The 11,973-nt window shown below is 59.4% G+C and overlaps 1 protein-coding gene across 1 annotated transcript in view; it reads left to right on the forward strand.

The window, feature by feature from the left end:
- SCARB1 (scavenger receptor class B member 1) overlaps positions 1 to 11,147 on the forward strand; it is an 84,385-nt gene extending 73,238 nt beyond the window's left edge. Inside the window, exon 12 of the mRNA XM_023241286.2 lies at positions 10,949 to 11,147. Coding sequence (XP_023097054.1) covers positions 10,949 to 11,011 — 63 coding nt within the window. The 3' untranslated portion in view covers positions 11,012 to 11,147. The remainder of the gene's footprint in view (positions 1 to 10,948) is intronic.
- Positions 11,148 to 11,973: the final 826 nt, after the last annotated feature.

The following is an 11,973-nucleotide window of genomic DNA, read 5'->3' on the forward strand; positions in this document are numbered from 1 at the left end:
AAAGTCGGACGCTCAACTGACTGAGCCACCCAGGCACCCCAGGACTTTTGAATAAGGTCCACCATTTCGTTTTTGGCTGGGGTCCCGCGTCGCGGACCTTCCTCCCTGTGGTTCAGGAGCTAGCTCCAGAAGGTTCCGGGCCCGGTGTTTCTCCCAGAGGGTGAAGGCCAAGTGGCAATATCTTGGAGTCTGGAGTCACGGACGCGTCCAGATTTCACGGCACCTTGGCCACAAAGCCACAAAGCCTTAGGCACGGCTGACCTGACAAGTTCCAGGCTGAGAAAGGCGGGGCTTTTGTAAGGGAGCCGTTTGAATTCGGCTCTAAGGAACAGATGTCCGAACAACGCTGGCCAGGAGGCACATTTCTGCAAACTAGGTCTCATTTACCTCCTCAATTTCCATCACGGAATAGGACTTCCTCTCCCCTGGGAAAACATTCCGGCAGATGGGTTCGAACCACGTTGCTGTGGAAGGCACGAAAAGTGGCGGCCGGGCCCGCGGCAGTTTTCCAGAGCTCTGGAACATTCTTCTGGTCCCTGGAGTCTTCTGTCTGCTTCCATGACCCACCCCGTCTCCTTGTCCCCGGGCTGCAGGATGTCTCCCATCTTGGGGGACGGAGGCTCTCTGAGGAGACACTCACGTGTCTGGGCCTGCTTCGTGGTACGTTCAGCTCTGTGGTCTCAGGCGGTGGCCACGGCAGCCGTCTGACGGAGGGACATGATTTCTTCCGTGAGCTCAGCCTTGGGGATCAGGCAGGCGGCAGGGTTTGGAGCTGTTTGCGGCACAGGCCTGATTCACCGTGTCCCTCGGGCAAGTCGCTGGGACCCCTCTGTGTCCCTGCCAACAGGAATTAGAACTCCTGCCCCCGTTCATTTCGCAGCTCCTCACGAGGGCTGTAAAGAAGGAGTTTTACGCACTTGGGGCTGGACATAGCGTTCGCGAAGCAGTCTGGGAACCGACCCTAGCACCCAGAATGCAGTTCACCTTCACGAGCGCCAGGTCTCGCGGGGCTGAGCTGTAATACCGGGCGCCACCAGGAGGTGTCACTGTCAAACACGCCCTGGGCATCCTCACACCGCTGTGTCTTTGGGCGGCTTTGTGTGTAAACCCGACTTCTTTAGATGATGGAGGTCAGCGCAGGCAAGTTCAAATGCCCACAGAACCACGCAGCAGTGGATGCTTGGCCTCCCTCAGAGCAACATTTTGACAACACTTAAAAAAAATTTTTTTTTTTAATTTATTTTTGAGACAGAGAGAGACAGAGCATGAACGGGGGAGGGGCAGAGAGAGAGGGAGACACAGAATCCGAAGCAGGATCCAGGCTCTGAGCGGTCAGCACAGAGCCCCACGCGGGGCTCGAACCTACGGACCGCAAGATCGTGACCTGAGCCGAAGTCGGACGTTCAACCGACGGAGCCACCCAGGCGCCCCCCAAAATTTTTTTTAAGTTTATTTACTTATTTATTTTCGAGAGAGGGAGCAAGCAGGGGAGGGGCAGAGAGAGAGGGGAGAGAGAGAATCCCAAGCGGGCTCTGCACCATCGGCCCAGAGCCCGATGCGGGGCTCGGACTCCTGAACCATGAGAGATCATGACCGCAGCCAAGACCGAGAGCCGGACGCTTAACCGACTGAGTCGCCAGGCTCCCCTAACACTTCTGAAGTGATGCAGGCGACACCATTATGGAAGACGGATGACGTTTCCCGAAAGCAAGACGGCCGGGATACAGACCCGAGGTGGAAGAGAGCGGTATTTTGCGGGCTGCGCTCTGGGCCAGTGACGCCCCTCCCTCCGCCCGCGGGCCCAGGCTGCCTTCCTGTCACCTGAGAACTTGGCTTTGCCTTCAGTCGCGCCCGCGGCCGCCTTGTTAGGCTGGATGCAGGCTTTTGTGGCCAAGTCGTCTAATTTTTGGTTTAATTTTCAAAAGGAGACGGCTTTGAAGGAGGTGAAATTTCCCGAGTTTTAATTATTGGCAACGAATCCCAATTAAATAAAGTACTACGTGGGCCAAACGAAACACAACTTGGACAAGACTCAGTCTGTCGGTTTCCGAGCAGGACTTGCCTTTGTGTGTTAGTTGTATAATTTAGGCATGCGTGTCTGTGGCTATAAACCCCTTTCTGGAGGCGTGTAGGTGGGTGCCTTCCATCAGCTGAAGTCATGGGATGCGTTTATCTTCTGCACAAACCGGGGAAAATAGATCATACTCTGGCGTTTGTAAGTGGTAACAGCTGAGACCCTGGTTTTGGGAGTCAGAACCGGGTACGAATCCCGGATCTGCGAGCTGCTAGCTGTGTGACCTTGGGCAAGTCACTTGACCTCTCTGAACCTCAACATCCTCATCTGTAAAAACGGGGGCCATAAAAATCCCAGTATCGTAGCCCCGAGTCGCGTGTCCACCACAGATTTCTAACTGTGACCTTCCGGGCACACGGAAGCCTCCGTGGTTGGAGGGGGTCGTGAGATTCTCACGAGAGCGGACGGTTATCTGTAACACTCTGTGGACTGTGGCATTTAACTGCTGCTCTGACAACCTTCAGAACTCCTCTTCCCTCTGCCCCGACGGCGGGCGGCGTCTGAGATGCGGACGCTTCCATCAGCGTGGGTCCCAGGATGAGGACTTCCCCAGGACACAGCCCCGAGCTGACTGGTGTAGAATGAACACAAAATAAACCTCGGTTGTCGGAAGCTGCGAAGATCCGGGGGACTGTTACCGCGGCATCCATAACCTAGACCATCTCGACTGTCACGACCCGCCTCCGGGAATGTCGTGGGGGGTTCAACGAAAGCACGGATCGGAGGGACTTAACACGGCACCTGGCACACAGTGACCAGGCGGGAACTGGTAGAGTTTTCTCTCTTAAGTCAACAAATATTTGTCGAGTGCTCACGTCTTGCCGGGTCCTGTTCGAGGCACGGGGGACAGAGTAGCGAGCAAAGCAGACCCAGATTCCTGACCCCCTGGGCTCCCGTGCTTCTGACGTGGCGTCGTCTCCTCCCTCGGCTGGGTGCGCGAGGAAAATGGGGCCATTCGCTTTGTTCTGGGCCCACGGGGGATGGAAAGCAGGTCTGGAGATACCATTGGTGGCAGGCAGACAGGGACTGGGGGAGCCCCTCCCTCCGAAGGAGGCAGCAGGCAGATTGTGACCGTTTCAGGCCAGGTCACCCCGGGCGGCCCGCGGTGACGTCAGTAACGGCGCCAGGCCTTGGGCAGAAGCCAGTATTGACTTTGCCTGGGGAGCACATGTGCACCTAAATCAGAGACTGCACTGAAAAGGGGGGGGTCTCGGGCATTTCTGAAAGGCCACCAACGTTTTTCAAATGCCTTTTTGCGAGTCCCTTATGTCTGCGAGTCCCTACACATTTCTCCTGGGAGGAAGAATTCCCTGCATTTTACAGATGAGGAAGTTGAGGCTCAGAGAGGTTGAGCGAGCCGCTCCAAGCTGCACAGCCAGGTAGCGCGGGAGCCGGGATTCCAATGCAGCTCTTCTCCCCCAAATCCTGTGTGCGTCCCCTGTGCTGATCTCTCGTGACGCGCTTGGGAACCAGAGGAAGAAACACACAGTGCCGTCCCGGGCTTCCTTCCCTCCTCAAGGCGACTTCCGGCCAAGGCGAGCTTTGTGCTTTCTGGGTTTGATTATCTTCACCCTGTTGGCTGAGGACCTACTGTGTGCCCGGCCCCGCTAAACTAACCCTACCTGCGTCCCCTCGTCCCGCGCTCACCATGGCCCGTGACGGAAACTATCCTTATCCCCATCGTACAGGAGAAGCCCTCGAGGCTCGGGGATATGACCTATCTAGCCAGTGGCCAGCTGGTCTAGGGCAGTTCTGTGGCACTGACGCGACACAGGGCTCTGGAGGCGAAGAGCGGGGTCAGCGGGAGGCGGAGGGTCATCGAGCTTCAGGTGCGTGTCCCCTGGGGGCCCATGGGCAGGGACCTGCCGTGGCTTGTTGTCTCTGGCCGTGACCCCAGGGCAGTGCAAGTTCTAGGGTAACTCCAGGTCGTGTCCCGGGGGGAAAGGATGGCCTTGGACCAGACCAGGGGGTGCAAGCCAGTGGCCCACAGACATGTTGACTTTGGCTTACACCGCGTGCAGGGGGGAAACAAAAACTAAACTAGCGGCCAAAATTTCAAACTCGAGGGAGTTCGTACAAAACCTGCGCTTCGGCTACTTTTGCAGAATCAGAAGATCTGGGCACCCGGGGCCTCGCGCCTGCCTGTCCGCGGTGCCCTGGGTGACTGCTGCTTCGAGAAAGGACGAACATTCTGTGTCACCGCCGGGCTGCCCTCGCTGCCGAAATGCTGCCACGCCCTGGTGGCATTGGAGCCCGCGACCCTGCGCCGAGCCTGACCTCTCGGGAACAGACTTCCAGAAGCTGGCGGAGGGCTGTCCTGGCCACGGCAAACACATCAGCAGTGTGTGGACCACCCCGGACTGTCCCACGGCCCAGCTGCTGTCCTCCCTGCTGCCGCTCGAACGTTACCCCTCGGGTCCCAGCGCTGTATCTGGAGGAACAGCGTTGAGCGGCGAGGCGCAAACCGCATGGAGAGGGGGAGACGGAAATCGTGACGGTGATGACTGCATTCCCCTCCCCTCCACCGAAGCCTGGGGGGGCGAGGACCTGACCCGCAGACCCTGAGAACGTGTGACCTCACGGGGCAAAGCGGCTTCGAAGACGCGGCTCAGGGAAGCATCACGAAGCAGGTAGCTCAACCCGGGTCATGCGGGTGGCCCTCTGTAGTCACGAGGGTCCTTACGAGACGGAGGCCGGAGGGTCTGAGTCTGAGACGGAGGCCTGAGAGGACGGAAGCAGAGGATGCCGGGATGCATGGGAGCCAGGGGGTGTGGGCATCTCGAGAAATTGCAACAAGGACCAGACTCCCCTCCCCCCCCCCCCCCCCCAGAGCCTCCCGAAGGAGCGCAGTCCTGCCGACGTCCTGATTTTGACGTCTGGCCTCCAGAACCCTAAGAGAACAAAGGGCGGCCGCTCGAAGCCGCTGACCGTGTGCTCGCTGGCTGCGGCAGCGACGGGAAACGAACACGGTGACGCGGGGCCGTGTGGCTCCGACAGGTCCCCGCCCTGGCCTAGTGTACGTGCCTCTCTCCGCGAAGTCATTCGGCCCCGGCAACGCGATGAGAAAGTGAGGCTCAGAGAGGGCGAGCCACTGGCCCCGGGTCACACAGCCCGTGAGGGCTCAGTGTGCACTTGGAGCCCGTGGGGCTTCAGGTCTGCCTTTCCTGCTGTGCTGGGCATTCTTCAGTCGTCCTCCGGTCCCACCCCGTCCCTCTCCACTTTGCCCTTGTCCTGGAGGGCGACCGGGTGGCGGCCCCTTCTTGGGCTACCGGCGGGGTTCAGCCCATGGGCGGCACTGGTGGCGGTGGGAGGAGGTGGGAGGCGGTGGGAGGAGGAGGGCCCTGCAGCCTCCAGGGCCCTCCCGGCTCACACTGCGCCTGCCCGGCCCTGCCCGCCTCTCTGCCAATAGTTCCCTTGATTCAAACCTCTCCAACCACTGGTCCCGGATTCCACGTCTCGCTCCGTGTTCGGGGGCCACCGCGGCCGGTCCACATGCCGCCCCGTGGAGTGGGTTTAAGAGCCCGTTTTACAGCAGAGGCAGAAAAAGGCCCAGAGAGGTTGAGTTGCTCCCCCAAGCTGACCAGCTGGCTAGTGATACGGCCAGGATCTGAGCCCAGGCCGCCCTCTGCCCTGCACCCCGTCTCCCTAACTGTGGCTGTGACTGGGCATGTCCCCTCCCCGCCAGCCCTGGGTTTCCTCCCCTGTAAAATGAAGAGAAAGTCTAGTAACTGCCCCAAAGGGTGGATGGGAAGATTTTTCTCCTTCTCAGCTGTAGATACAGGGTCTGGTTTTGTACTTACCCGCCCCCCGCTTTCCTCCACCCATCTAGAAACTATGGATTGTATGCCAGTACCACACCGAGCCGGGTGTCCCCTGGGGGCAAAATCACCCCTGCTTGGGAACCATCGGTTTGAGTCTGAGCTTTGACTGTTTCTGAGTTTCGACTGTTTGAGTTTTGACTGTGTTTGGAGCGAGGAGGCTTTTCAAGATGGGACTCAACGTGGCCCGTCTCGCCCCAAAGTGTCCCCAGAAATGCCCATCGCGTGAACCCCACTTGTGGTTGCCCCTCGAGTCTCCGAAAGCCCTTTCTGTCGGTGTCTGCTGTCTCTTTCTCCGCCCGTTCCAGAGCCCCTGGGACCCCTCCCGGAACCCCGTTCCCCGGGAACTCTGGCAAATGTTTCTTCTGTTCTTGAGGCCCCAGAGGAGCTGCAAGGGGGGATTTCCTCCAGATGCCCTTCCCTCGACCTCCCTGCCCCGAAGGGAATTAATTTCCCCGGGGCGGGGGGGGGGGGGGGGGATCACTGCCTGTCTCCTCTGTGCTAACCACACACCGTCTTTGCAAGACTGGAGTTAGTGGGTGTCACTGGGTGTGGGGGGGGGGTGGAGGCCCCCTGATTTGGGGGAGGGGCGGGGGGAGGGGGCTCGGGGTCGGCAGGAAGCCCGGCTGCCTGCCCTGGAGTCCTCGCCTCCCTGCCACGTCCTGCCACCCTGTGAGCTTTGAGCTTTGTCATTGAAGAGGCAGGACACATACGGGGCCCCAAGATATCCATCTGTCTCCCTCATTTGCAAGCCCTGAATGAAATCCTTCAGCATTTCCCGACAGGGCAGAATGCAGCAACTCCCAACGAGCTATTTATGGGCCATTTTTTTCAGCATTACTTGCATATTATAATTAAGAGATAATGTCAGTGGAATAGAACATTGTCACCGGGTAATGGTCTCCCGCTGCTTCCGAAATGTCAAGGCAAAGTCACAGCATTTATCAAAAATAAATGTTGGCGGGAAGACGCGACGTTTGTTTTCACAGCAGGGACATTAATCCCGGGACAACGATATGGCCATGTCTTGATTTCTCTTTTCCGGAGTGATGGATGCCAGGGGACGGCCCCGGCTGATGGATGTAGGGTCTTGCCGGTGGGTGGGGGGGTGGGGGGAGGCTGGCTGGGGACAGAGGTGCCGGCTGCCTGGCCGGGTGCGGCTGGCGGGAGGGTGCTGGCTGGCTGTCCCCAGCCGCTGCCCAGAATCCGCAAACTCACGGGGCGCGGACCTGGCTCCCGATTGGGCAGGTGCGTCTCCTGCTGCTGGCGGCGGCCTGCTCATTGGGTAGGCAGAGGACGGACATTTGGCGGGGATCCTCCTTCCTGCCACCACGCCGGTCCCTGGGGAGTGGGCTCGATGACGCAGAGGCCTACCCCGGGGCAGCCTCCTTCTCCCCATCGCTGCCCACGAGGGGGCCCGGGGCGGCAAGGGCTAGCCAAGGCAGGCGGCCACCGGCCACCACTGATGATCGGGGACCCGCCCCGCCACACTTTGCCACGGGGACCTCTAACTGAAGGGGACCTCTAACTGAAGTCGGCCTCCACGGCTGCCCCGAGGGATCTTTCCCAAGTGCACGGCCGGTCCTGCAGCATGAGGCTGAACTCCCCGTGGGCCCTCGGGACAGTCTCGCCCCCCTGAGGATTTCAGCACAGCCTTCCCAACGTCCTTGCCTACCGTCTGAGCAGCCCGGCTCTGTCCCCCCACCCCTGGCCCAGGCCTTCACCCTTTCCTTCCACCTGGGGCTCCCCTCCCCGCTCCTGCCTACACACAACCCCTAGCCTGGCTGTCTCTCACTTCTCCAGGCCTCCGTTTCACCGCCTCCTCCTCCAGGAAGCCTTCCCTGACTTCCCAACCTGGGACATGCGCTTTCCCTGCGGTCTCTAGGCTTCAGCCCTTCCCCGGATCATACGAACATGAGTACTTGGGTCGAGTCTGTCTCCCCCCGCTTCTCAACTGCGGGTGCCGCGGAGGCAGCTCTGTTCCTGCATACAGAGAGTAGGTGTTTAATGATAGGTATGTGCTGGAACAGTTGGGTGGTTGGAGGCCTTTCATGTGAGTCCGTATGAGTTACCTACTGGCAGAATAACGCCGCGTAACAAGTGGCCCCGAATATCAGTGACCTCAACCAGGAAGCATGTATTCGAGCCGTGAGTCTGCGGGCCCGCAGCTGAGGCTGGGCGAGGGTGGAGGTCTCCTGTCTCAACTGGGCATATGCACGTGTCTGGGGTGGCCGGCCGGTGGCTGCTGGAGGGGCTCTGTGTCCCCTGGTCTCTCCTCCAGCCACCTTGCCCGGGGCGAGAGCCTCGGTGACAGCAGAGGGGTGGGAGGGCAGGCAGGAACACACCCCTACTCTCATTGGCTGGAACCAGCCTCGAGGCCCATGAAGGGCACGGAGACGGGTCGGGGTGTGGAATTGGGACCTTCAGGGCAATCTGGCACAGACTAAGTTCTTACGACATCCAGTCGGCTGCTCACCTCTCACGGTGTGCGAACGGTCTCGTGGCGTTCGGTATGTTCGCATCATTGTCACATGAGTCTCCGGAACTCTCAGCTGTCAAACCCACCTTCTGTCCCTGAGAAGCACTGACTCCCCGGCCCCCTCCCCGGCCCCCGGCGCCCACCATCCTGCTTTCTGTCTCTAACGTGGCTCCTCTGGGCGCCTCGTGTAAGTGCGGTCAGGCCGTATCCGTCCTTCGGCGGCTGGCTTCGTTCACTCAGCATCGTGTCCTCCAGGCTCGTCCATGGGGGAGCAGGGGTCAGAAAAAGGTCTCCTTTTCTTTCCTTTCCTTTCCTTTCTTTTTCTTTCCTTTTTTTTTTTTCAACAGGTCTCCTTTTTCAAGGCTGAATAATACTCCACCGTGTGGCTAGACCACATTTTGCTTATCCATCCGTCCGCAGCTGGGCACTTGGACGGCTCCCGTGTTTTAGCTACCGCGAATCGCGCTGCCACGAACATAGAGCGTACAGATACCTCTTCAAGATCCTGCCCCGACCCTTCTGGGTATACGCCCAGAAGCAGGACTGCCGGACAAGACGTAGTATGTTGTCCCCTGGCGGGCAAAGCCTCTGAGGCAAGAACCGTGATCACACGTTTGACAGGCGTCAACTGGGCAAGCTCAGGGTCCCGGGGCCTGGTTTGGATCCCAGCTCTGTTGATTCCTAGTTGTGTTTTCGCACATGAGTTGCCTGCGCTGAGCCTCAGGGTTCTCCTCTGTGAAATGGGGATAAGAATAGTACGGATCCATGAAGGGAGAAGAGAGAGTGAGAGCAGTGCCTGGCACAGAGCCCACGCTCAGCAGATAAAACCCACGTGTTGTTTTAGGCAAAGTTCTTGTCTGATGAGCATGCCTGTGACACCTCTCCCCCCTCTCCCCCGACGACCCCGGGGCGGGGTGGGGGGTGGGGAGGAGGAATGCGTTGTAGCTGACCGGCCTTTAAGCTCTATAGGAACACACCCTGAGTTTTTCTGCCCCGGGGAAGCAGCCCGAGGGGTGGGCTGGGTTGGAGTTTGGTGGCCAGCCCGGCCGGGCTGGGCTGCGGGAAGGGTGAGGGCTGGTGACAGTGTGGCCGTGGGCAGGGCAGGAGGGAGGTTTCCTGCCTTCACAGATGTTCAGCTTCCTGATTCAGAGGCCTCCCCAGCCAGGCCTCCTCCTCCCCTGTGCAGATCGCAATTGCGACAGGAAGAGAATAGAGGAACATTTGGTTCTTTCGGCTGGGCCTGGAGAGGGGGAAGGTTTTTGTGCTGAGCGCGGGGGCAGACTGGAGAGGTTTCCTGCGTGCTGGGCGGCCGTGGGGGAGGCCGGGCCACCAGGAGGGAGGGCTGTGCTGAGGGCCAGATGGACGTGGGGGGGGTGTGGGGAGGCTTCCTCGGGGAAGAGCAGACAGGGAGGGGGCCGGGGGCTCTGCGACTTTGCTGTTTTCAAGAGATAGGAGAGAGCGCTCCGGGGAAACCACACGGGGCAGCACTGTGGCCTCGGGGACTCTCGGACAAGCACGCAGCCGTGGTAGGCTGTCCCTCTGTCCTGGGGCCCTTCGGGACACTTCCTCCTCAGCCCAAGAGACCTGTGACCTCAGCAGGTCTCAGCCGAACCTGAACTTCCTGATCCAGGGGGATGGGTTTGAGCCGCCACGGGGGGGCCTCCCCAGGATCCCCAGGCCGAGGAGAACGAGAGACACAACTGAGCACAGACTGGCCGAGGTCAGGAGGCAGGTCCCCAGATGTGACACCCCCACCCGCAATTGGCTCTGTTGTTTACCAGGGGCCTGAGCTGGGACAATCCCCGAGTAGGGGGAGCGGATTCCGGGCCAGGGTATGGGGTACAGGATCGGGACGGACTCTCGGAGGGATCTTGTAATTCTCGACACGTCGTTCGCGTCCCTGACCTGGGTTTGTCCTCACGACGGTGCGGGGAGCTCAGTCTTTGCACAAGTATTTGCTGAGCACCTACTCTGTCCCAGGCCTGTTCCAGGTGCTGGAGCTTCCGCAGTGAGCACAGCAGGTAAAGGGCCGTGCACCCCGGGAGGTTCCGTTCTGGGGGAAAAGGCAGGTGCGCAGCAAGGAAACACGTCGCGCCCGCGTGGAGGGCGCACGGCTGGCCTCCGCTCTTCTCCCTTCCCCACAAGAGCGTAAGTCCCCTGCTCTGACCTGCTTTGGCCGAACGAATGAAGTGTCCCTGATGCTGTGCCTGGCCCTCAAGGGACCTTGTCCTTTTCTGCACCTTTGCCATCGTGCGGGACAAACGCTGATCCACGGGGGTTGAGACACAGGTGGGCCAGCCAAGCCGGGCCTGGATCAGCCCCGGGTAGGGGTGTAACTGATAATGCGTGACGGTTTATTTTACAATTGTATTTTAAAGTAATCTCTACCCCCCACGTGGGGCTCGAACCCCAAGACAAGAGCCACACGCTCTGCCAACTGAGCCAGCCAGGTGCCCCGCGTGATTGTTGTTTGAAGCCACTGAGTTGAGGGGCCGCTTGTTACGCAGCATACTGGTGACGGTGGCTGGCTGACGAAACCTGCTATTGCTAAGTGCTGTTATTAACCTCATTCTGTAGACAAGGACGCTGAGGCCCAGAGCGGGGAGAAGAGCTTCTCAACATTACAGTTCACGCGTCTAAGCCCGGACAAGAACCCGGCTGCCTTGACTCAGCTGGCTTATTCATTCCTTCAGCACGTTTTTATGGAGCACCTACTATGAGTGTATAATTGTATTGGGAGCTGGAGATACCACAGTGAAAAGGACATCCCTTCTGCAAGCAACGTTGGTTTAGAAGAACTTCTCCTGGGGCGCCTGGGTGGCCAGTCGGGTAAGCGTCCGACTCTTGATTTCGCCTCAGGTCATGATCTCACGGGTCATGAGTTCGAGCCCCGCACTGGGCTCTGCGCTGACGGTGTGGAACCTGCTTGGGATTCTCCCTCTCCCTCTCCCTCCCGCTCTCTGCCCCTCCCCCACTTGCGCTGTTTCTCTCTCTCTCTCTCTCTCTCCCTCTCTCAAAATAGATAAACATTTTGAAAAAAACCCGACTACTCTTGTCTTAGGGTTTCAACAGAAGTAGAGACTTGATAAGCCCCATCACGTGGTACGTATACCCACCCGGAACCGCTCACGGCCGGGCCGGGGTGCGGGGCTCCAACTGGCCAGGCGGGATCACGTGTTCACCCTCTGTTGCTGGGGGAAGGGATGGCCTGACCTGAACCATATGGCCTGAGAGCCCAGGAGGGGGGTTTTTTCCCAAAGAAAAAGTGGGTGCTGTTCACCCTTAAGGAGAGGAAGGAGATGCTGGGTAGAGAAGAAAGCAACGCTCACCCCAGACATCTGGGGTCCCGACCAAGACCCGCCCCCCCCCCAGCAGGTCTGTGGTCCTCAGTGAAGACCGCCCCCTCCACCCCCGGGTCCACAGCTGCTCCAGGCCTCCCCCTGCCTCTGACGTCCTCACGGGAGCTCTGCCCGGCTCTCGGAAGATCAGATGTGATTTATTCCTGGCATCTGTACCGCCACTCGCTGTGAGGTGCTTTGCAGTGGAACAATAAGTTACAGGGCCATTTATCTTGTTGGCGGCTTCTGATAAAATGCACAGCC

This window comes from Felis catus, chromosome D3, assembly GCF_018350175.1.
Source record: "Felis catus isolate Fca126 chromosome D3, F.catus_Fca126_mat1.0, whole genome shotgun sequence".
Taxonomy (NCBI): Eukaryota; Metazoa; Chordata; class Mammalia; order Carnivora; family Felidae; genus Felis; species Felis catus.